At 42.8% G+C, this 26,433-nt stretch overlaps 1 protein-coding gene across 2 annotated transcripts in view; it reads left to right on the top strand.

Moving 5' to 3' along the window:
* Positions 1 to 26,433, top strand: part of LOC126253048 (cationic amino acid transporter 2) — a 512,658-nt gene that overhangs the window by 359,752 nt on the left and 126,473 nt on the right. For both annotated transcript variants that reach the window (XM_049954123.1, XM_049954125.1), the window contains one exon: positions 25,933 to 26,061. In XM_049954123.1, the coding sequence (XP_049810080.1) occupies positions 25,933 to 26,061 (129 nt within the window). The remainder of the gene's footprint in view (positions 1 to 25,932; positions 26,062 to 26,433) is intronic.

Here is a 26,433-nt window from a genome sequence, read left to right as displayed (position 1 = left end):
GCGTAGGATCCTACGGTCTTGGCGTGCATCCGTGCGTCGCTGCGGTCCGGTCCCAGGTCGACGGGCACGTGCACCTTCCGCCGACCACTGGCGACAACATCGATGTACTGTGGAGACCTCACGCCCCACGTGTTGAGCAATTCGGCGGTACGTCCACCCGGCCTCCCGCATGCCCACTATACGCCCTCGCTCAAAGTCCGGTTCACGTCCACGCTGTCGCGGCATGCTACCAGTGTTAAAGACTGCGATGGAGCTCCGTATGCCACGGCAAACTGGCTGACACTGACGGCGGCAGTGCACAAATGCTGCGCAGCTAGCGCCATTCGACGGCCAACACCGCGGTTCCTGGTGCGTCCGCTGTGCCGTGCGTGTGATCATTGCTTGTACAGCCCTCTCGCAGTGTCCGGAGCAAGTATGGTGGGTCTGAGACACCGGTGTCAATGTGTTCTTTTTTCCATTTCCAGGAGTGTATGTGCTCTAACAATTGTGACTGGGCGCTAATGACCTCAGTAGTTGAGCGCCCTTAAACCCCAAACAAACAAACAAAAAAAAAAAAAAAATGGAGCCACAACCAGGTTGCACAGTGAGTTGTTGACAACTTAGAGCCATTGCTTCTTGTGAGCTGCACCATACTTAAAACCTACCGTCAGTCGTACCAACCTGAACCGGAATGTATCTCACCAGACCACGGTTTTCCTGTCGTCTAGCGTCAAACCGATATGGTCGCGAGCCCAGCAGGGGCGCTGCAGATGATGTCGTACTGTTAGCAAAGGCAGTCACATAGGTTGTCTGCTGCCACAGCCCATTAACGCCACATTCCGCTGCACTGTTGTAACAGATACGTACATCACAGGTCCCACAGTTATTTCTGCTGTTATGTCACACAGTAGCACTGACAACTCTACGCTGCTCTTGGTAGTTAAGTGAAGGCCATCGGCCACTGCATTGTCGATGGTGAGGGGTAGTACCTGAAATTTAGTATTCTCGGCACGCTGTCGACACTGTGCATCTCACCCCAAGGGGGCGCCCCGCTCTTGAGCAGATTCATGGTTGGCTAGCATGGGGTCCCAGCCTTTGTAGAATCTTTCCCTTCTGTGCTGCACGCCTATCCTCTCGCTGTTCCTTTTCCCCTCCCTGGGGGAAAATGTCTGGGGCGTTTTTTGGAATGTGCTCCGCATTTTCAGTAGCTGACATCAGAACAGTCTCTCCACTGTTTTTAGTTTACTTTTTTCTTTCTTCGTCCACCTTCTTCTATCGTTCCTCCACTTCAGCATTTGAGGTTCCTGTTTTTCTTCTTCCTCCCTGTGCGCTCCTGAAGGCCAGTCCGCACATCTTATGCGTAACAGGTGACTGGGTAACGCGTAATTCCCAGACAGATAGGTTTCGCACTTACCCCTTAGTACAGGCCAGGCCCAGGGAGGGTTGATTGCCTGAGCAGCTGCCTTCCTAAATTGCTGATTGGTCCCTCTGTCGGGTGTTCGGGAGGTGTGACCTGAGGTGTGAACAGTCACCGAAGGCGGGTGAGCGCCCCTCTGAGGGGAGGCCCCCGAGTTAGAAAGAGCGCACCATCGGAGATGCTGGCATTCCTGGAGTATTTTCTCGCAATAAGCCAATCAGCATCTTCACTCTCGTTTACGAAATGGCACTTTGCTTTTGGAGACTACTTCTGATTGTCAAGCACAACAACTGCTTGCCGCTTCGCTCCTCCACGGCTATCCTGTTCGTGTCGAGGCCCATCGAATGCTGAATTCTTCTTGTGGTTTTATTTACACCAGGCTGCTCGATGCTCTGAGGCAGATATCCAAACGTACCTCTCCGATCAGGGTGTTATTGCAGTCCATTGGATGATGGAAAAGGTAAATGCATCCTTAGTGCTGACATGCACTATTTATCTCGCTTTTGATAGAGTGCTGCTTCCAACCAAGGTCAAAGCAGGCTATGAAGTTATCACAGTCTGACCTTACATTGCGAACCCAATGCGCTGCTGCCAGTGCCATCGTTTCAACCACACTCCAATGTCTTGCCAACACCCGGCCAAATGTGTAACCTGTGGTAGAGATGCTCATGAGGGGGATTGTTCGCCTCCTTCTCCCGGCTGTTTCAACTGCAATGGCGACCATGCTGCCTCCTCTCCCGATTGCCCCATGTATCTCGATGAGTGGGCTGTCCAGGAGATCTAGGTAAAGGAAAAAGTGCCTTACCCAGTCGCTCGCAAGTTCTTGGTTCGTCACAAACCCTGCGTTCTCCCACCTGGCACTTAAAGTAATGTTCTTGCTACATCTCGCTCTATGAAAGACATGGCCTCGCAGACATGTGACCTCAAATTCAGTACTGGACTTGTGAAATCGCCCACTGTAATAGTAGCATAGCCGCCGCCTCGTCCAGCTGTGCAACAAGCCACCAGACTTTCCTTAAGGGGCGAAGTCACTTGCTACACAACCGGCAGGCCGGAAAGGACAGAAGGAATACTCCGCAAAGATTCCTACGTTCCTCCAGCCAACAAACATGAGTCTTCCTCTGCCGACTGAAAAGGCTCCAAGAAGTCAGTCTGTGTTCTGCTTCGCTGACTTCCTCTTTACCATGCCATGTCCTAGTCCCTTGGTGGACTGAGGCGCGCCACGAAGCCATTCACGCGCGGAGACATGTACTCTACGTTTTTAATCGTCATCCTACAATGGCAAGCTGCAATCATCATAAACAGCTAGGTGCACAGCATCGTCGCTTTCTTCAGGATAACAAAAAAACTAGCTGGATTTCATTCTCTAGTTCTTTTAACAGTTCCCCTCCCTCTTCCGTCGTGTAGGCCAACCTCCGACAGCTCTCTGGGACCAAGATCCATTCCCAAATTTCCGGCCTGACGGTAGCAGATGATTTAATAGTGGACCCTATTGCTACCTCCAACACCTTGGGTCGCCATTTTCCGGAGATTTCGGACTCCTCCCACTATCACCCTGCCTTTCTCCAACGGAAACGATCGGAGGAGGCTCAAGCGATTCCCTTCTCTTCACAGAATTGTGTTACAATGCCGCCTTTACTATCAGGGAGCTAGATCATGCCCTCACTTCAACCCAGTCCTCCACACCTGGGTCAGACGATGTTCACATTCAGATGTTGCAGCACCTTTCTTTTGTGGGCAAGCACTTTGTGCTTCATACGCAAAACTGCATCTGGGCAGAGGGCACTAATGTCAGACGCTGACACAAAACCACTTTCATACCCATACCTAAGCCCGGATAGGACACACACATTCCTTCTAGCTACCGCCCCATTTCTCTCACCAGCTGTGTTTGCAAGGTGATGGAACGTATGATTCATGCCCTGCTGGAACGGTGGAATCTCGCAATTTGCTAACGACTGCATAGTGTGGATTTCGAGCGTGGCGTTCTGCAGTTGACCATCTCGTCACTTTGTCCATCCTCGTCATGAATGGTTTTCTGTGGAAATCCTAGACTGTCCGTTTTTCTAGATTTTCAGAAAGCCTAAAACATCTGCAGGAGGACTGGTATCCTCCATATTCTCTAAACATTTGCAGTCGTCTTTCGAAAGAATGATGAACAGATGTAATCATAGTGGATGATATGGTAGAGTATATACTGGCTATTGGACGACACACATCGTCTGGTGTAGTTAGGGCTTCGTGGTAGACTGCATCTTTGCGTGCTCCCCAAAGGGAAATGGAGAGAAGTCAAATCAGGGGACCTCACAGTCCCTGTTCCCTATGCCCCCTTTCCTTCAGGCATTTTTAAAAGACCGTGTTTTCAAGGTGCGTGTGGGTTCTGCCTTGTCGGACGCCGTTATCCAAGAAAACGGCGCGCCTCAGGCTCCCAGACTGAGCCTCGTCCTCTCTGCTATCGCCATTAACCCTATAATGGCCTGTCTCCCACTGGGCATCTCCGGCTCCCTTTCCATTGACGATTTGGCCATCTATTGCAGTTCTCCACGGACTTGCCTCATTTAGCGGCGTCTTCAGCAATGTTTCGGTCGTCTTTACCCATAAAGCGTCGACAGTGGCTTTCGTTTTTCCACTGACAAAACCGTTTGTCAGGTTTCTTCCACAGTCTTTACAGCTTGGGCTTGTTGCTCTTTCGTTCGTTGAAACTACGAAATTTCTGCGGCTCATGTTCGATAGGAAGCTTTCTTGGTCCTCCTACATGCCTTACCTCGCAGCTTGCTGTATGCGCGTCCCTGAATGTCCTACGTGCCTCATTGGCACTTCCTAGGGAGCAGATCGAACCAGCCTCCTCCTTTTGTACTGGTCCCTTGTCCGTTCGAAACTCGACTATGGGTGTTTCGTTTATTAATCTGCTCGTCCGTCCCTCGTCCGTCCCTCTTACGTCGTCTCAATACTGTCTACCATTGTGGCATCCATTTGGCCACTGGCGCCTTTCGCACTAGCCCAGTTAAGAGCCTGTATGCAGAAGCCGCCGAACTACGCTACCCTATTGCCGTGACTTTCTCCTCAGAAGATATGCATGCCGTTTGTCTGCCATGCATGGCCACCCATCCTGTGCCTCCTCCTTCTATGACTCCTTTGATCGTCAGTGCGGGGCGCATCCCTCTTCTCCGTTATCTCGTGGAGTTCGCTTTCGGCTCTTGCTCCGGCAGCTTAAATTCAAGCTACCTGCCACTTTCCCGATGGGTGTGAACCCTTCACCACCTTGGCTTCATGTGGCAGCCCGTGTTCACCTTGGCCTTCATTCGCTTCCTAAGGGCAGTAGTGCAGCCTTTCTCTATCGCCTTCAGCTCCGCGACCTTCGCACAGAACTTCGAAATAGTACCTTTGTGTTCACTGGTGGCTCTCGGACTGACTGTTGTGTCCGGTGTGCCTTCTTCATTGGCACAGACTTTTTTCGGTATCGGCTTCCGGAACACTGCTCGGTATTTACAACAGAGGTCGTCACCCTGTATCATCCAGCGACATAGGCTTTTCAATTGCGTCATCAGCTCTGGCTCTCTCAGTGACCTTCAAAGCCTCTTCCATCCCTTAGTGCAAGACGTCCAGGAAAGCTGTCACTGGCTCACTCTTGATGGAGCCACTGTGGTGTTTATGTGGGCTCCTGGTCACGTCGGTCTGACAGGAAGTGATGCCGCTGACGCTGCTTCCAAGGCTACAGTCCTCATACCTCAGCCCGCTAGTTCTTACACTCTGTGGTGCCGTCTGTCAGCAGGTGGTGTCACTTTGGTATCACCACTGGTCCTCTCTTCACGAGAACAAGCTCCGGGCTAGTAAGCATCTCGCACCAGCTTGGACGACCTCTTCTCGGACCTCTCGCCGTGAGATCATTTTAAGCTAGGTTGCGTATCTGGTACTGTCTCTTCAGCCATCGCCATTTATTAAGTGGTGCTCCCCCACCACCTTGTCCTCACTGCGCTCAAACTTTGAAGGTCCGCTATTTCATGATGGAATGCTAATTTTTTTTGACCACTTACGTTCTCTTTTGTGTCTGCCATCTGAGTTATCGACCGTTTTAGTGAACGACGCGAGGGTTGAACGACGCGTTTTCCTATTTGTCCTTTGTAGCAATATGGCGATGGACATTTAATTTTTGGTTCAGGACCTCCGTTTCTCTATGGCGTGTTTTATAGACCTCTCTCCACGCCGCTGTTTTTTAACTGTCTTCTCTTCCGTCGATTGGTCGTGTAGTCACTTTTAGTTCCTCTCTGTCTTCGTGTTCTACAGTTTTGACATGGGCGCGTATCGCCCTAGTTGTTTTTGCGCCCTAAAACAAAACAAAACTGCAAACTTTGCATCGCGGAATATTGAGTTCCCAAACGATTTCCGAAAAAGAGTGTCACATGTGTCTAAGTCCTAGCATTCCGCGTTCGAATTTTGTCAAATGCCTATCGTGCGACCATAATCACATCGGGAACATTTTCACATGAATCACTTGAGTACAAGAGACAGCTCCACCACTGCAGTGCCCTTTCATACCTTGTGTGCCAACTATCGCCTTCTGTATATGGGCATATCTGTCCCATGACTTACGTCACCTCCGTGTATAGTAGTAAGCATGTCAGAACATGGGATAGAATGGAGTAATGCATGGCTGGGCTTTATGTTTTTGTATTCGCTAAGTGTGTGTCATTTGTGAGTGTTCAGCAGTAATTTCGTACCAAATGTCGTGTAAAAGCTCCAACAAACATAATAAGCAGTGTGTTGCAGAACACATTTTGTGAGACTGGCTGGTAATGTGGTGTGAAGAAAGCAGGTGGGGAAATTCAACTCTGCGAGCTGACATTCCTGCCAGTCCCGACGATGACTGACTGAAGATGAGGACCGGGAACATTTTCTGTGGGTGAAAAACTGATCTCTTCGACTGCGAACAGTGTAACTTATGAGTGGAGTGCTTGGTGCCGGCACTCCTTGGCAGTACGTCTACCTCTTTGCCGACTGTACACTGGCATTGCCTTTAGGGCTCTGCTCCATGTCGCTGATGGGACTAGCGCCTTCTCGCCATCACAACTACTGCCAGCAGGGGTATGCGGGTTTGTGGAGGGCAAGAGTAAGCTCAACTATGCTCAACGTGAGCGCCGAGCCTTTGGCAGACGTCCACAGTCACCCTAGGTTGGGGACACACTGACTGACCCTCTGGCCTGTGCGAGACTGCAGATTTACCAGGGTCTTAGTCTGTAGATTCCACGACTGGCGCCGACGTGCCAGCCAGCTCATTCCTGTGATACGAATGCAGCAGGGCTGTTACCAGGCCGCTCCAAGGATGGCACTGAATCACTGTAAAACCTCTGCAATAAATAGATGTTAATCTAATGCTGTTTCGTTGACACCGCGGGTGTGACATATGCCCTCACTACTGCCTCTCTGCTCAACCATCCTGAACCCGTAAGGTTTCTCATCCCGTGAACTCCTACAGCTCTGTGCATGCATATGCCGCTATGTTGCAGCTCCTGTATTTTGAGGTCTCAGTTCATAGAGTGGACATCTTTTCAACCTTCAAATTTCATACTTTTTTATTCTGTCTTAGAGCGTAAAGGATTTTTTCCTGCAATTACCTTTTTTTGAGTCTCTAAAGTATAGTACATACCGGCTCTATGGCATGGCCATGTTCTTTAGAGTCTACTGCAATAGCTCAGTGTTGTAAAACTGAATGTAGTTCAAATGGCTCTGAGCACTATGGGACTTAACTTCTGAGGTCATCAGTCCCCTAGAACTTGGAACTAGTTAAACCTAACTAACCTAAGGACATCACACACATCCATGCCCGAGGCCGGATTCGAACCTGCGACCGTGGCGGTCGCGCGGTTCCAGACTGAAGCGCCTGGAACCGCTCGGCCACTCCGGCCGGCCGAATGTAGTCTCAGCAATCCTTCACATGCCTTCTTTGCTTACAGACAAACAGTAAATTACTGTTGAGATTCCGTTATGCAGCAAAGGGAGGGGAAGTCTTACGGGAACTGTGGACAGACGACTGGCGTCTATAACTATTGCCATTTTCGTGTCGTGCTAGTGTCGGATTCGGCGCGCCAGATGTTGGACGAAGCCCTTCCTGCAACTTGGTACGGATTGTACCAGGAAGCGACCGACAAAACATTGAGGACTCGATTTCGGCACTGTTCGATACTGGTTCGCATCCAGCTTGACTGCAGGACAACACCGAAAACGCCACCACATCAATGGATGGACACAATTTTCCGTGAACAGCATGACAATAAAAACGCAACATAATTATACACGGATTGCTTAAGTCAGAATATTTCCCATCGCACTCAGCAGTGTTAATCTGCAGTTTAGTAGAGTCGCAGACAAATGTTGCTAAAAATTCGTGAGAATTCTGTTATGGATAAACAGTCCGTACCCCAGATTCCAGGAGGGAGGAAGTATCTATCCCCTCTTGCTCCCACACCCCTCCTTCCTTGTGCACACTTTTTCTTGTGCGTCAAGAAACAGTAAGGTAAGTGGAAGAAATATTTGAAATTGTAATACTAGTTAAAGGGGAACAATTAACACAAATACTAATGTTCACAGACGAGATAATAGCCCTCTTGGCCGAGTGCAAAGATGATCTACAATGTTTTGGAAGAAGTGGACAACATACATAGCATAAAATGTCTCACAGGTAAAAAGAGCAAAGACAAAGGTGGTGACAAGTATAATGAAACTCAAATGAAGAGTTAAGATCGAAACAGGAAATGTAATGGAAATAGTGAAAAATTTTCCTATCCAGGAGGCAGCCTCATAAAGGATGACCAAAACAGGAAGGATATCAGATGCAGAAAACTTTCTTCGGTGAGTTCTAAAATGGAAAAAAGTTAGAGAAAATGTGTGTCTAGAGCTCACGAAGAATAAGGCAACAATGCTTGATCACGCAGCTGTAATATATTACACACGCAAACAAAGTTGACACTCGGCATTGTAGCTGATGGGAGCGACTGCAAATGGGAAATGCCTTTAAGATCGCTCCCATCAGCCGCCGCATTGAGTGCAGTGTTGCCATCCGCCCCGATATATTGGGACCGTCACCATTATAGTCCTCGTCCCGACATCCTGGCAAGACCTATTTTGTTCTGACGTTGCGAAATACTGTTCCGAGCTTGGTTCAAGTGCTCAAGTAACACCATCTGTTAGCGCAACATGTAAATGCACCATCAGTTTTATTTGTGTCAACGTGTTTATGTTGACAATGTCGTCTCACAGATAAAGTTGCGTGTTGCGTATCCTGCATTGACGAATCAAGCACCTTATAGATCTAGCGCCATCATTCGAGAAAATACCAGAATTCTCCAGTAGAAGGAGCTGGAACTACACTCCTGGAAATGGAAAAAAGAACACATTGACACCGGTGTGTCAGACCCACCATACTTGCTCCGGACACTGCGAGAGGGCTGTACAAGCAATGATCACACGCACGGCACAGCGGACACACCAGGAACCGCGGTGTTGGCCGTCGAATGGCGCTAGCTGCGCAGCATTTGTGCACCGCCGCCGTCAGTGTCAGCCAGTTTGCCGTGGCATACGGAGCTCCATCGCAGTCTTTAACACTGGTAGCATGCCGCGACAGCGTGGACGTGAACCGTATGTGCAGTTGACGGACTTTGAGCGAGGGCGTATAGTGGGCATGCGGGAGGCCGGGTGGACGTACCGCCAAATTGCTCAACACGTGGGGCGTGAGGTCTCCACAGTACATCAATGTTGTCGCCAGTGGTCGGCGGAAGGTGCACGTGCCCGTCGACCTGAGACCGGACCGCAGCGACGCACGGATGCACGCAAAGACCGTAGGATCCTATGCAGTGCCGTAGGTGACCGCACCGCCACTTCCCAGCAAATTATGGACACTGTTGCTCCTGGGGTATCGGCGAGGACCATTCGCAACCGTCTCCATGAAGCTGGGCTACGGTCCCGCACACCGTTAGGCCGTCTTCCGCTCACGCCCCAACATCGTGCAGCCCGCCTCCAGTGGTGTCGCGACAGGCGTGAATGGAGGGACGAATGGAGACGTGTCGTCTTCAGCGATGAGAGTCGCTTCTGCCTTGGTGCCAATGATGGTCGTATGCGTGTTTGGCGCCGTGCAGGTGAGCGCCACAATCAGGACTGCATACGACCGAGGCATACAGGGCCAACACCCGGCATCATGGTGTGGGGAGCGATCTCCTACACTGGCCGTACACCACTGGTGATCGTCGAGGGGACACTGAATAGTGCACGGTACATCCAAACCGTCATCGAACCCATCGTTCTACCATTCCTAGACCGGCAAGGGAACTTGCTGTTCCAACAGGACAATGCACGTCCGCATATATCCCGTGCCACCCAACGTGCTCTAGAAGGTGTAAGTCAACTACCCTGGCCAGCAAGATCTCCGGATCTGTCCCCCATTGAGCATGTTTGGGACTGGATGAAGCGTCGTCTCACGCGGTCTGCACGTCCAGCACGAACGCTGGTCCAACTGAGGCGCCAGGTGGAAATGGCATGGCAAGCCGTTCCACAGGACTACATCCAGCATCTCTACGATCGTCTCCATGGGAGAATAGCAGCCTGCATTGCTGCGAAAGGTGGATATACACTGTACTAGTGCCGACATTGTGCATGCTCTGTTGCCTGTGTCTATGTGCCTGTGGTTCTGTCAGTGTGATCATGTGATGTATCTGACCCCAGGAATGTGTCAATAAAGTTTCCCCTTCCTGGGACAATGAATTCACGGTGTTCTTATTTCAATTTCCAGGAGTGTATTTAAGCCATGCCATGCGGAAGAATCGAGCAGCTCTTATTAGAATAGCGGTCTGATACGACAATTCTTTCTAAACGTAGTGCGAACAACGAGTGCAAGTTAGTTATATTTGAAGTGTTTTCTGTGGTTATTACGACATTGCTTAAGAACGGAAAGAGAAATTATCTCTTTTCGGATGATTACACAGAAGAGACGTCTTTCGTCAAGAAAGCACGTATGGATCAGGAAGCGTAGTGTGAGGTTTGTAGCTGTTTCATTGCCAACTCACGGAGGTAAGGCAGCTGTGAGCCATCACATTTCTACAAAGAATCATACAAATAGATTCGCGGTAGCAACGTCATCAAAGTCTGTCTCTACATTCATAATTAAAGATATGCAGGAAGAATTGCTCATTGCTTGATTTCGAAATTTGAGGAAGAGACAATGGCTTTCTATACTATGGTATTTGACTGCTTAGAAAAATGGGCTATTTCTTTTAATAAATATCAAGTATCTGATTAGATAACGCTGTCTGAAACTGCAGACTGGGTGATGATTGGAAGCACTGTTATATACCTGACTAAAATGGTGTGAAGATTTCAGGTGACAATTGTTTTCAGGAGTATATGTATCTGAAGGGCTTTTCAGAAACCAAATGCGACTCAGAAGAAGGAAATTCTAAACACTCAGTAGAAAAAAAAGGGAATGTAATTTTTTAAGAAAATTGAAAATCCTGATCCCAACTGCCAGTTGATAAAATTATGCGAGTATTTGTTCTTTGCTCCCACACACTCTTTACCGGAATGTAAACCGGGATGTATGGTGCATGTGCGATTCTTGAGTGCTCAGAAAGAGGAAAGAGCGAATGAGTACTGCCCGGTGGTGTAGATGGTGTGGAGGCGGAACGTGCCCTGCCACTGCCTGCAGACAGCTGGTAAACAGGCGACGTAGTGCCAACCAGCAGTGAGAGGTGTACTGGTTGTTTTCGTTGTAGTAGTGCATCCAGCTGATCTGAGATGCGAAGGCGAGAGCCGATAGACTCGAAGGAGTACGGTAGCAGGTGTATCTGCGGGTCAGTAGGTAACTTGGTAGACCATACCGCCCACAGGGTAATGTCTGGCATCGTATGTTCACTCACAAGTAGCCGAAGGTGGCGCCATAGTTGTGACAGGAGTGCGGTCCCTCGGGTGTTCCTCGTACAGGATCTTGATTATTAATTCCTGTGGCAAGCAGGCGCGTCTGCCCAATATTGTCTTCTTGGCGAACTCGTATTTTGGCAGCAGCAGTGGCGAAAGGAGGAGGTCACGAATTAAATCTGAGTGGTCATGGAGGTGCGTGACGAGTCATAGAAATTTAGAGTTGTCGTCGGTCACCTGATGTAACTCGAAAGGGTGAAAGGTGCTCCACAAGCACGAACTATGAAACTGGGTTGTCCTTGTATAAAGGAGGTAGCTTCAGCAGATGGTCAGAAGGGTGGGGGCCGGGGGGGGGGGGGGCGAGGGTGTGCCGGTGGCTTCGGCATATCTTGGAACGCCTGCTGCCCCACGATAGGATAGGCTGTCCTGTACTACTGGTGTGGGTGTGTTACTAGCAAACACCAAACACATCCCAAACAACGGCCAGTTACAATGTCCCTGATGAGTCACGGAAGCATGATGCAGCAGGCACGGTTGGTACTGTGGGAACGAATGGATGAGTGGATGAGCAGTGTGTGAGGTAGGGCCGTAAACTGGATCGGATGTTAAAGGCACAGTACTTAAATTGTCCACCTCGGAAATGATGCGGAAGGCTGGCGCAGCAGGCACAGATGGTACTGTGGAAGGAGCGAGCAGCTGTATGGTCAGAATCGGGGCCCCCCCGTGCGTGGGGGGGGGGGGGGGCAGTTGGGTGGATGGTTTGGCACTTGGTGTGCCAACAGCGAGAGCTTTCTGTGCACGTCAGAAATGCTCCCAGTGTGGTAGGACCATAAATCACTGGTGAAACATGCTGGCAGTCAAATTGTCTTGGTACAACTTTCCTAGATGGCAAAGCGCCTTCAGGTGTGCTCGAACCCATGTGGTCGAGAAACTGGGCGACAGATCTGGTGGTTAAGCATGACGAACTTGATGTTTAAAAATGTCCATTATAAAATCTGTGAGGAAGGCAAAACTGGCATAGCTTGATAGCAGTTGACTGCATGGGCATTTTGCACAAATGGCAGCGTTGCACGCGGCACTACTGTAACCGATGTTGCGGCACGTAGAGGATCAAAGTCCGTGTGTGAATTTGGGTCCCTTTGAACACTACATGAGCAATCGATCGTTACAAGGTTCTGGAAATTGTCAACTTCATCTTCCACATATTGGTGTGCACAGTCCGGCAATATGAAACCTGAGTCTGTTGTTTGAGGTAATAGTGTAACATTTGGCCATTGTAGAGCTGCAAAGTTTGAGGTTAACTTCATTGGAGATCGCAAATTACTGTCCGTTAGCGGCGAAACAACCATTGGCAGGGGATTGGAGTGGCCTGGTAGTAGTAGCTGAGCCTCCAAATCCTCGTATAAAACGTTGGGTGAGGCAGCCATGGCGTTGAACGTAAAATGTGTTGATTCCACACAGCCGGTGTGGAAGTCGCGGAAGATGCATCATGTTGGGGTCACCAATATGGGAAACTGGAATACAGATAACTGTATATGCAACAAACTGTTCCCATAAATGTCTCTACATACATATATTTCAGCACAAAGAAAGATACATGTGTACACTGTACAAGGTACAAAGGCTGATTGGAACATTAACATGGCAGATCACCAGAGCAGTTAGAGTTCAAAGATTATGTTTTATGTGGTCGATGTGACCTATCAATGCCACAACTTCAGTGTCAGTACCTCATATAGCTTTATTTTAAGTGAACCAAAATTCATCTGCTTAAACTTTATTACAAATTTTCATTCCCATGTGTTGAGGTCCTTGGGCATACAGTCTGAGGCGGTGGGTGGGGAAAATAAAATTTTCTTTGTTTCTAGCATCATGTGAATGACAAAATGGTTTCCCCTCAAATAATTCATGTCTGGCGCACAAAAATATAATAATCTCATATATGTATAAGGATGGCAGAGTTAATGTTTTAAGTTTTCTAAATAATGGTTGACATGGTTCAAAAATGGTTCAAATGGCTCTGAGCACTATGGGACTTAACATCTGTGCTCATCAGTCCCCTAGAACTTAGAACTACTTAAACCTAACTAACCTAAGGACATCACACACATCCATGCCCGAGGCAGGATTCGAACCTGCGACCGTAGCAGTCGCGTGGTTCCGGACTGAGCGCCTAGAACCGCGAGACCACCGCGGCCGGCGGTTGACATGGTTCTCTGTGATTTGCAGTGCACATGTTTTGAATGATTTTTTCTGTGTTTCTAGTAACGACACTATGTTTGTCGAGTTATCCCAAAAAAACAATAATGGATTTGAAGTAGCTTGTATATGCTACTTTTTGTGTCAGTAACAGTTGGAGTTGGTAATATTTGCATTGCAAATGCAAAGCTACTTAGTTTGTTAGCCAGGTATTCAATGTGTGCCTGCCAGCTCAAATTTTTATTTACAATTAAACCTAAGAATTTGACTGAGTCAGCTTCTTCTATATCTTTGTTGTCATGTACATTCTCAATCCTCTCAAATTTTGACTGTTTGGTTTTGAACTGCATCACGCGAGTCTTATATATGTTTAGATTCAACCCATTAAGCTGAAACCAAGTTTCTAAGGTTTTGAGGATACTGATCACAGATTTGGGATTTTTTTCCAAATCCTGATCTTCAACTAAGACAGAAGTATCATCTGCAAAAAGAACTGATGGGGAGCTGATATTTAATAGTAATTCATTAACGTAGAAGAGAAATAGGACTGGGTCTAATATGGAGCCTTGTGGAACACTTTGAGATATATTTTTTCCCAGTCAGAAAAATAATGTGCGCCACTTGAAGAGATGCTAACTCTTTGCTTTCTGTGGGATAAGTAGTATTTAAGCCATTGTAGGGCACTGCTGCTAATGCCATACTTTTCAAGTTTGTGAACAAGCAATGCATGGTTTACAGAATCAAACACCTTTGTGAGGTTGCAGAGAATTCCTGCCACCTTATTTCTCTTGTCTAATGATATACTTATTTTCTCAATGAAACTGTTTACTGCATCTAAGGTGTTTTACCCCTGCTGAAAACTAAATTGATTGTTTAGAGTAACAGAACATTTTGCAATGAAGTTCTGGATTTGTGCAACAGCAAGTTTTTCAGATAGTTTTGTTAGGTTTGGGAGAACTGAGATAGGATGATAATTTCCCATGATCTCTCTTGATCCCTTCTTGAAGAGTGGTTTGACTTCATTATATTTCAGTACCTCTGGGAAACAGCCCTCTTCAAAACATTGATTTATTATTTGAGCTAGTGGGCTTTGCAATTCTATTGTGTACCACTTGAATAATTTTGGTGGGTATTCCATTCCAACCTTCAGTTTTTTTTGTTTCTTAATGTTAGAATTGCATTTTCTTCATCCTCCACAGAAACTTTTAAGAATTTTGTAAAGTTTTCAGAGTTTTCACCTAGGCCAAAGGGATTTACTTTGTGATAATCTGTTACATCTACATCAGACTTTGATACATTTATAAAGAATTCATTAAAGTACTCTGGTATTTGAGTTGGATTTACAATAGTATTCCCTTCAATATTAATTTCTGAAATTTCTTGGTTACAGACTTGAACACCTAACTCAATTTCATGACTGACCACACAGTCATTGTCTTATTTTTATGATTTAAAATTAGCTTGTTATTTGCAAGTTGTTTTGCTGTCCTGACAATTCTTTTAAATATGGTTTTATAGAATCTAACATATTTAATGAAATCTGTATCTTTATTATATTTTATTTCTCTGTGCAGTTGCCTTTTCCTTACACTGGAAATTTTTGTGCCCTGGGTAATCCAATTTACTTTATTTGTCATTTTATTTCTGAAGAGTCTAGGTGGAAATGTTTCATTAAAGACACCAAGAAAACTATTTAGAAATTTTTCAAATTTTTCATCGCTTGAGTTACAATGATCAAAAGGCCATCTTTTCTCTTTTAGCTTCTCACTAACTTTTAGCAAGTTTTCTTTGATAAAGTTCCTGCTAATATAGGTTCTCATACGTGTAATATTCCTGTCTGTGGCAGCTCAATGAACAGTGCACAATGATCTGAAATACCTAGATCTACACAAAATTTATACACATCTTCATATACATAATACCTAGATCTACACAAAATTTATACACATCTTCATATACATAATACCTAGATCTACACAAAATTTATACACATCTTCATATACATAATTAATTAGAACTGTGTATATCTAAAAACAAAGATGATGTGACTTACCAAACAAAAGCGCTGGCACGTAGATAGACACACAAACAAACACAAACACAAACATACACACAAAATTCTAGCTTTCGCAACCAACGGTTGCTTCGTCAGGAAAGAGGGAAGGAGAGGGAAAGACGAAAGGATGTGGGTTTTAAGGGAGAGGGTAAGGAGTCATTCCAATCCTGGGAGCGGAAAGACTTACCTTAGGGGGAAAAAGGACGGGCGAGCGCGCGCGCGCGCGCGCACACACACACACACACACACACACACACATATACAGACACAAGCAGACATATTCAAAGGCAAAGAGTTTGGGGCACTCTTTGCCTTTGAATATGTCTGTGTGTGTGTGTGTGTGTGTGTTTGGTGTGTGTGTGTGTGTGTGTGTGTGTGTGTGTGTGTGTGTGTGTGTGTGTGTGTGTGTGTGTGTGTGTGTACCCGCCCTTTTCTCCGCCTAAGGTCTTTCCGCTCCCGGGATTGGAATGACTCCTTACCCTCTCCCTTAAAACCCACATCCTTTCGTCTTTCCCTCTCCTTCCCTCTTTCCTGACGAAGCAACCGTTGGTTGCGAAAGCTAGAATTTTGTGTGTATGTTTGTGTTTGTTTGTGTGTCTATCGACGTGCCAGCGCTTTCGTTTGGTAAGTCACATCATCTTTGTTTTTAGATATATTTTTCCCACGTGGAATGTTTCCCTCTATTATAATTAGAACATTGTCAATACATGCTGCTGATTGTCCATTGCCTCTGGTAGATTCAAAGAAATTCAATTTGAAACCATATTTCTTTACTAAGTCAGTGCTGTGTGGCTACTATCACATGTGATAACAATATTAAAATCACCAGCTATTACAATTTTTTTCTTTTTTCTCTACATAGGTCTTATAGCATAGTTTGAAGCTTAGATAAGAATGTTGTTGACATCCCTGGACTTCTGTATATTGAGATTGTTATAACACTTACTATTGAGTCCACTATTTCTACACAACAGTTCTCAAACACACATTCTTCATTTGAATAATTAAAACAGTTTCTGGTCTCATAATCTGTATCACTATGTAGAAGCTACTTGCTAATCTGAAGTTCCCTATTTTGTTTAGAATTTTAATTCTGCCCTCAGTAAACCAGTGCTCATTTAAACAAATAACTCTAACATTTGCACATTCTGACAGAATGATCAGTGTTCTACATACAGTTCTGAAATAAGAGGTCATAAACACTGACATGCCTGTAAACTAAACTGCAGGGTGCAATTCCCTCAAGATACAGGTGAAGTATGTGTAGAAATATGTGTGAAATATGTTAAAATATACGTGGCATGTTAGTACATGGCTGAATCTGCAGATTAAAGGCTCCTCCTAAAGCCATCGGTCGATTTCATACAAATTTAGTACACGTGAAACTGCTCTATCTGCAAAGACATAGGGCTACTGTTGGGGTAAGAACCACCAACCTCCTGATGGGATAGGGTTGATGGGCAGAGAATGGTGGTGGTGGAGGAGGAGGAGGAGGAGGAGGAGGAGATGGAGAGATAGAGGGTAGGTTTCTACATTTATATCTATGCTCTGCAAACCACTGTAAGGTGCATGGCAGAGTGTATGTCCCATTGTAGTTATTTGGGTTTCCTCCTGTTCCATTCACATGCAGACCGTGGGAAGAATGATTCTTTGAATGCCTCTTTGCATGCAGTAATTATTCTAATCTTATCCTCACAATCCCTATGTGAGCGATACATAGTGGGTTCTAGTATATTCCTAGAGTAATCATTTAAAGTGGGTTCTTGTAACTTTGTTAATAGACTCTCTCCGGATAGTTTATATCTGTCTTAAATGGTCTTCCAATTAAGTTCCTTCAGTATCTCTGTGACTCTCCCCCTTGGATCAAACAAACCTGTGCTAATTTGCGCTGTCCTTCTCTATATATGTTCAGTATCCTGTGTTAGTCCTATTTGGTACAGGACCCACCCACTTGCACAATGTTCTAGAAGCTGTCGCATGACTGATTTGTAAGCAATTTCCTTTGTAGACTGATTGCGCTTCTGCAGTGTTCTACCTGCAAACCGAAGTCTACCACCTGCTTTATCTATGACTGAACCTATGTGATCATTCCATTTCATATCCCTACAAAGAGTTACACTTAGGTATGTGTGTGAGTTGGCAGATTCTAACAGTGAGTCATTGATATTGTAGTCATAGGATATTACATTTTTTTCATTTTGTGAAGCACAAAATTTTACGTTTCTGAACATTTAAAGCAAATTGCCAATCTCTACACCACTTTGAAATCTTATCAAGATCTGACTGAATATTTACGCAGATTTACCAGATTATTTTATGGAAATATATTAATGGTAAAAAATGCAGCAAATTTGACCAGCATGTAGGATATTACAGGTCAGTGCAAAAGTAATGTAAAGTTTAAATTTAATGCTCTTTATATGTACCCACAGGTGTATATATTTGAGGGTTTTTTTTTTTTTAGATCCTGACACATGCAGTGTTAAATGTGATCATCAACAGCAGTCAGTTATACTTCTCTGAAGAACTAATTTCGTGCAAAATGCTCTTATTATTAAAAATACTCTTTCAATATTAGTGTTGTGTGTAGGAGTAGCAAAGACATTCTGAACTATTTTCAGCAGTTCAGAGTAGCAGTCCTCATGCTTGCTGCCATTAAAATATGTGACCCACTTATCATTACAGGACAATCTCCAATGCTCAGAGCTATGTTGCTGCAAAAATGTGTTCATATTACTTACCTCATCGCAACAGTTTTCATCTATTAAAATCCCTTCATCACTCTGGAAATGTACACACTTTCATATGTCATTCATGCATACTATATCACTTACACAACTGAAAATTTGAGTTCTGAAAATGATGTGTGCCATTTATCCAAATAGTCCATATACTTGTTATACAACAAAACAGCTTCCTGCTCGAAATTGTCATCTTCTTTATTGAGGCATTCCTCCACAGCACTCATCAGTGTTCTTTTTGTCTTTAGTAACATGAAATTACTATCCACTCTGTTCTTAAGAAGAGAACACACATTATCTAATATTGCAATCATCTCAAAAATGAATGTTTCAAGCTGTTCTATCCCATGGCGAAACACAGACATGAATGATTGTAAGTGATATAGATAAGCCTTACTCAAACTGTTTTCTAAGAGCATCTTTAGAACTTCAGCAACATTGTGTGCAAACAGAAAGTAATATTTTGAAGCCTCATTGAATTCCTCACTTCTTACTGTACATATGGAAAAGTAATTGTACGACCTGAAAACAGTACATTCTAAATCTACTTTTACACTATCTGGACTATACTGAATGGCATAATTATGAATGTGAGCTGGACAGCCCATTCCAACCAAATTTTCATTACTGTATCACTTTATTTTGGTGAATTCATTTTTACCCTTTAGTGGACTTATGCAACCGGAGTTTGTGTTTGTATTGTCAGCTCCCAAATGCTATACATTTCTTTTCTATTATTAACGTTACCAAAGTATGTTGAACATATGATAATATTGTTTCAGCAGTTTCATTTGGAGTAGTTCCAGTTTTGTCTACCTTTGTCTGTTTACTGCCAGCTTTGAGGCCAAAATATTGTACTAAAACAGCAAATACTTTCTGTGGACAATGATTACTATGGTTAGTACTAACAACAAAACAAGAAATTTCTTCAAGATATTGTACTATCAAATCAACAAAAATTGGTGCAAGGCTTCTGTTAATGGTCACTTTAGTGTTTATTCTTGTGCAAAAAACTTTCTTCACGATATCACAATCGCAGTATAGTTTTGCATTTAGTTTAGGCCCACAGTCCATAGATTTGTATGATGTATGGTGATAAACAGTGTGAAAAGCAAGGGTTGCCTCTACAGCTCTAACACAATATGTTGACTGTGTGGGCTGAGCAAAGAAGCCTTTAATATTTGAAGTACTAGCAGAATTTAGTGAATTTTTATCTTTCCTAGAAGACAGGTGTACTTTCAGATCTTGCACATCTACAAGAGGAAAGTTCATCATATTAAAATAATGATAATTTACCAAACGTATGCCCCTGGTAGCTGAGTGGTCAGCATGACAGAATGTCAATCCTAATGGCCTGGGTTTGATTCCTGGATGGGTCGGAGATTTTCTCCACTCAGGGACTGGGTGTTGCGTTGTCCTGATCATCATTACTTCAACCCCAACAACGCACAAGTCGCCAAAGTGGCGACAAGACTTGCACCCGGTGAACGGTCTACCCAATGGGAGGCCCTAGTCACACGACATTTACATTTTTATTTTATCTACCAAAACTGGCAAATATAAATTAAAACGCTTTAAATAATTGCTATAGCATTATGTGTATCCAAGTCACTCACATGAAAGATTAAAAAGAAGAAAGAACTATTTTATAACCTTACCATTGTGTGCAACAGAAATTTACATTGCTCAAGGACAAATAAGGCGTTGTACTTTAATTACAATGTGTCATTGAATTTGTATTGCTATTTCAGATTCTAACAAAAGTATTGTGAATTAACAGTTAACTTTTCACTTCCTGATTATTTGGTAACCAGAATGCAAATGGAAGAATGAGAATAAAGCGTTGCTTTGCGTTGCTTCAGAGTGCAAATGCTGCATTATCGTCTCTCTCATTTAGTGTGACTAATGAATGAGTATGCTCTTTGATTGCAGCCAGTGTTGGGTGTAGCTATTTTGCCAGTTGTGCCTAATTCATTTCTACTTTCCCAGTTGCCATTTCATTTTCTAATGATCACTGCTCATTTCTGAAAATGTATAACTTTTAGAGACTCTTCCAAATTTCCTCACAGATGCCAGATAAATAGCTGAACTGTAGAGCATATTCAGGAATTTCTGTTCCCTAAGAGAGGGGGTAGGACAAGATGGACACAGATAGGGGGAGAGGAGATGAACAGAGAGAGGGTGGAGGAAGGAGGAGATGAGCACAGACGGTGCAAGGGAGGTGGTGACGGGCAGAGGGGGTGGGAGGGAGGTGGGCGATGGGCAGAGGGGGTGGAAGTTAGGTGGTAATGGGCATAGATAGTGGGGAGGATGAGGTGTGCTAATAGAAGACTGGAATAAATACATACGCAGGGCAACAACAGGTACTCACCTAATATTTATATACAACTTCATCCTGAAAGGAGCAATAGAGGGAAGAAGGTAGACACAATGAAGCCTAAAATGTTCTAAAAACAGAATTATAGGTATGATAGTGATGCAAAAATGAAAAGATGAGCAATAGATTTGAAAATATGATGGATGGCATCATATCATTGTAAGCTCCGATGACTTAAAAAAAAGTCATCTGACTTGTTTCGTGCTATCATACTGAATGTTGTGTGCCAAAATTTCTTCAAATATGTTATATCACCTAAAAAACACAATTGAAACACAATTGTATTGCACTTCAACATGCATCAGCATTAATTGTTCATTTGTCTAACACACATGAAACTTAGGTATCAACACTTTGAGTTGTGACATCAAAGCATACTTTTTCTAGGTGGTGGTGTGATAAAAAAGTGACTGGAGCCAGTGTGGTGTGAACAAAGTGGGAAACTTAACTACGAATCAAACTACCAGTACTGAACCCATAAAATTATAAATAACTTGTTAAAGAAATTTTTTGTTTGGTACATTGTATAGAATTTGTATAATCTTTAGTTATTCCAGAGCAACATCAACAATTGTAATTCATACAATTAACTAAATTCAGATGATGCTGTATGCTGGGCATAAGGGAAGGTGAACATTCCTTCAAAATAGTTGCCCGATCTGTAGGAAGGAAGTTCTAATACTCTGAAAACTACTGCAAAGTCTACGACAAGGGGTGCCATCCATTGTACCACATATTAGAGATTCTTTGTGCTCTGTTCACAGATGGAGCATGGAAAGAGTGGCAGTGTAATTGCTTGTGTTCATGTTGTAATTAGTCTAGTCTTCTCTTTGGGGCTAATATGTATGGGTTTGTAGCACAGTATTTTTGTCAATTTCTCACCTGATGCTCATTGCTAGGGTAGGGCCAATGCATTTGACAATGATCCGGTGTTTCTGTGTGACATTAATACGGAGAAGCTGTAGCAGTGCAAGACGTGTTCTCACATTCTGTTATGACACTATTCCACTTAAAATAACATTTATTTACAAAAGCTGAAAGGCAATGTAATGAATTATGGGTAGGATAGATACATACATGCAACTGGTATTGAGCGTTATTAGCTGCTAAGTCCTGCACCTACAAAATTCGTATGTTGCTTTTCTTGTAATGACAAGAGTGAAACTAGATTATGACTGATCTTGACATGTGTATGCTAGTACACAATATTTTGTAGTAGATAACTTATATCCTACTGTCATTCATTTTCAATAGTACTGCATATGCAACAATGAGATTTTTCAGCCTAGTGAACACATTTTGTGGGTTCCAATCAGCAATAGTAATTAATTCCATACTTTTCATGGAGATACGGAGTACCATTAACAAGAAAATGTCAGTTCTGGTTACTTGAAACATGCAGAATTTTACAGAGACAAATCGACACACATTAACCAAAATGCCAGCAAACACACTGAAAATAATTACACACCCATATCTTCAGAATTGGAAATCCCATTTACTTATATAAATGTAAATTTTTGTGGACAAAGAATGTGAAAGCAAGGTTTTGGTTATAATTTTGAATCCAGTGGGTCTTTTTTTTGCATTTGGCGAGATATTTAATTTGTGGGTCTATGAAGACTTTTTGTAATTCAGCATTGAGGCGAAACTGAAGCCTATGGCATTGCTTCTTCTTTCTCTGTGAAGCACGAGTCAGTAATTTTTCTTTTGCCTTTTTCTTTTCTTTTTCTTCCCAGTGTATTATTTTCTGTTACCTTGCTCAAGATTTATAATTTAAACATTTTTCTATTTCTGTGCTTCGTCCAACTTTTTTCTTGTTCAGTGACAGTGAACATAATTGGGGTTACCATATTTTAGTGTTCAAAAACTTTTGGGCATTAAAATAATGTGATTTATTTCACTTATATTTCATTTCCTTGGGCCTTTTTCAGGAAATCTGTTTTTGACAGTGAGTCCTGTCATAGTACTGATGATATTACATTTTTCATTTTGTACAGTACACTTTGGTGACATGCACAATATCCAGTCTGTGTTCAAGCTCTATCCACACTCTGTGCAACATAAACACATCAGCTGTGGCAATGGCAGCAACAATTTGGTTCTTTAAATCATTGTTGTGGTTGACAGATATTTGGTAGACTCTGTCATTGACAAAACCCCATAGGGAGCCCATTAGTGTAATGTCAGATGAGGTAGGAGGCCAGAGAATTGGACCACCCATGCCATTCCAGCAATCCGAGAAAACCTGGTAGAGAACATCTCGCTCAGTCCGAGCCCAATGTGATAGTGCACTATCTTAGAAAAAAACTATGTTTGGGCAGCCAGCCAATTATGAGAACACCAACAGCTCCAGTATATCAAGGTAATGGTTAGAATTAACTTCCTTTTCTGAGGAGAAAAAAAGAAGTCTCACAATGTGATCAACCTTAAAAAAGACCACACATTCACTTTCAGGGTGCCACACACCGCTTCCACCACAGTATGTGGATTGGTTGTGCATTGGATGTGAACATTATACTTGTTTATCCTACCACACACATGAAATGTGGCTTTGTCAGAAAATGCGTGCAATAGATGCATCTGTAAACATCCCAAAGAACCTGTTGCATGGTTGCTCTAGGGATTTGCTGCCCCGTGATACCCACTCAACAGACTTCTGCAGTGAACTTCAAACAGCCAAGTGTAATTGTTCTGTCAGCCTCACTTTTTCCATGTCATTGAGTGTGGCGCTGCACACCAATAATAATAATAATAATAATAATAATAATAATAATAATAATAATGGTTCTGTTCCAGTATAATTTGTATTCAGAACCATTATAACAGATAAAACAACGCCACACAACAAACCTGACATCATACTCACCAATAAAAAGAAGAAATTAACACAACTAATCGAAATATCCATACCCAATACAACAAATATACAAAAGAAAACAGGAGAAAAAATTGAAAAATACATCCAACTGGCTGAGGAAGTCAAAGACATGTGGCATCAGGATAAAGTTGACATCATACCAATTATACTATCAACTACAGGAGTCATACCACACAATATCCACCAGTACATCAATGCAATACAGCTACATCCAAACATATATATACAACTACAGAAATCCGTAATTATTGATACATGTTCAATTACCCGAAAGTTCCTAAATGTAATATAACACATACCGTACAGTTAATAGGAAGTGACGCTTGATCAAGGTCCGCGTCACTTTCCATTCTCAACCAGACTTAATGTCTGAGAAAGTAAAGAAATAATAATAATAATAATAATAATAATAATCAAATACAATCCTTAGAAATAATACAATTTCAGGACATCATACAGATTATTCTTCTGAATACGTCAGTTTGTAAGTTACAAACTAAAGATCTGTTTGTATTAATAAATTTTATATTTTGATGCATTTTGCATTTGGTAATATACAAGTAACAACATCACAGATATTGTTGTTATCAACATTAGATCAGTTGTGAGTTGCTTAAAACTATGAACTTGACACAATTACAAAGCACTTTTTATAAAGATCAGGTATTCACCTATGGAATAAAAAGGGTTTTCAATGAGAATTCTTTTTAGATAGTCTTTTAATTTGTTAGTAGAAAGGTCTGTGAAACTTTTTGATGGGGCATTGGCTAGCTTAAGACCAGCATGAAGTGCATTTTTTTTATATAAAGCTGTTCTGTGGCTACTTATAGGGTATCTGAATTTTTGTCTTGTATCGCACTGTTGCAGGTTACAGTTGAAATTTGGATTTGTTGTTTTCACAAGCAATAAAACTTTCAATATGTATACACCTCTAAATGGTAAGCACACCTCATTTTGGGAACAGGTTGCCACATGATTCTCTAGGTTTCACAACACAAATAATTCTGATAACTTTTTTCTGTAGTGTTAATTATGTGCGTAAGTTGGCTTGGGTCGTTGCGCCCCATATTTCTACAGCATAGTTTAAATTGGATCAGAGTAGTGTGTGATTAACAGTTTTTAGTACACACATATGCTTACAATATTTGCTAATCATGTTTATGACAAATACATCCTTTGACAGCTTACAGGTTAAGGAATGTTAATGCATGTTCCATTTGAGGTTGTTCTGGATTGTGATTCCCAAGAATTCTATCCATTTTTCCTTTTTTACAATACCGTTTCCAGTGGATAATTTCATGCCAAATTCTGTTTGTTTCCTTGTGTTAAATTCCATTATTGCAGCCTTTGAAACAATTACATTTAGGTGGCTTTCATTAGAATACTAGACTATTTTGTTGGTCACACTGTAGCCCAGCACCTCCAAACTGTCATGGGCTTTGTGTTTGCACACAATTGATGCATAAAAAGCATACAATATTTTTTACATTTAGGAGAAAAATACTGTGTATCATTAACATAAATCAAGAAAAGGAGCCCAAAGACAGACCCTCAAGGCACTCCATATTCGTCATCAGTAATTCTGGATCTGAAAGACCCACTGTTTATTTTAAGCAAGACAAATTGTTTTCTACTGCTCATGTATGATTTTATTAATTCATACCTGGTTCCTCTAATACCCAATTTCCACATCTGGTAATAGGGTGATGTTGACACAGTTAAAAGCTTTTTGTAGATCAAGGAACACTCCAATAACATACTCCTTGTTCTCTGTTGCAGATATTATTTTGTCTATTAATTGTGCCGCAGCTACTGAAGTTGACTTGTTTTTCATAAAGCCATTTTGATTTTCAAATATTAAGTTGTGTTGACTCAGGAATGTCGTTACTCTAGTATAAATAATTTTCTCAACTTCAAAATAATGTCCTTGCCACTCGGCCTCTTCATCCACTTGTACCGCCATTACCCACTACACAATAATGCTTTCTCTCTGCATAAAATGCCTGTACCACTGGTGTATCAACAGCAGTGAGGGTGCTGCTTCCTATACTATATTCGGAAAATTCCACACACTGAGCATTTTCATCAACTGTTGTCATTATACTTCACTCATGACAACCTGTAACACACACACAGTGAAGCTTTGAGAGTTTGTCTCTCACATAAGCCGAACATTATGTGAATATCTCAATTAGTTTCAGTGTTTTTTCTCGGTCCAAATATAGCACAAGACATTTTTGTCATATAGCAATATCTTTCTTAAACTTTATTTAGTATCCTTTATCCTGTGTTGTATTTTCAGTCTACATTACCAGATTGTGCCAAATAAATAATAGAAATGTCAGTAACAGTGGAAAATAATGGTTGTTTTTGTTGTTCCAGGAATATGCTATGCAGAATTTGCTGCTCGTGTGCCTCGTGCTGGATCAGCATATGTCTACAGTTATGTCTGTGTTGGTGAATTTGTTGCATTTGTCATTGGATGGAATCTTATTCTGGAGTATGTAATTGGTAAGTTGATTTTGCAATCTAAGCTTCACGTAGCTTTTTATATAAATCCTTTATTATTATTTTTATTACTATTACTATTATTCTAAGATGAAATCGATTCACAAAATAAACTGTTTCTAGCTCAGTGGAGATATTTGCTGTGTCACAAAATATGTTGACCACCTATTTAGTAATATGTAAGACAAATATCAGAATTCCTTCACCAGAAAGCTATGGTTATCCACATTTCACATTCTGTGTGGTTAGTTACACAGTATGTCACTCACTGCAGCTCTAAACTGAAGATAACACAATTTTTTTTAATGCTGACTGGAAAGGACCAACTTCAATTGACCTCGTTATTTAAACTATATTCTGCATTTGGTGTTTTGC

The sequence above is a fragment of the Schistocerca nitens genome, chromosome 4 (genome assembly GCF_023898315.1).
Source record: "Schistocerca nitens isolate TAMUIC-IGC-003100 chromosome 4, iqSchNite1.1, whole genome shotgun sequence".
NCBI lineage: Eukaryota > Metazoa > Arthropoda > Insecta > Orthoptera > Acrididae > Schistocerca > Schistocerca nitens.
The sequence above is the reverse complement of the archived record's forward strand: the minus strand, read 5'-3'. Positions and strand labels throughout refer to the sequence as shown.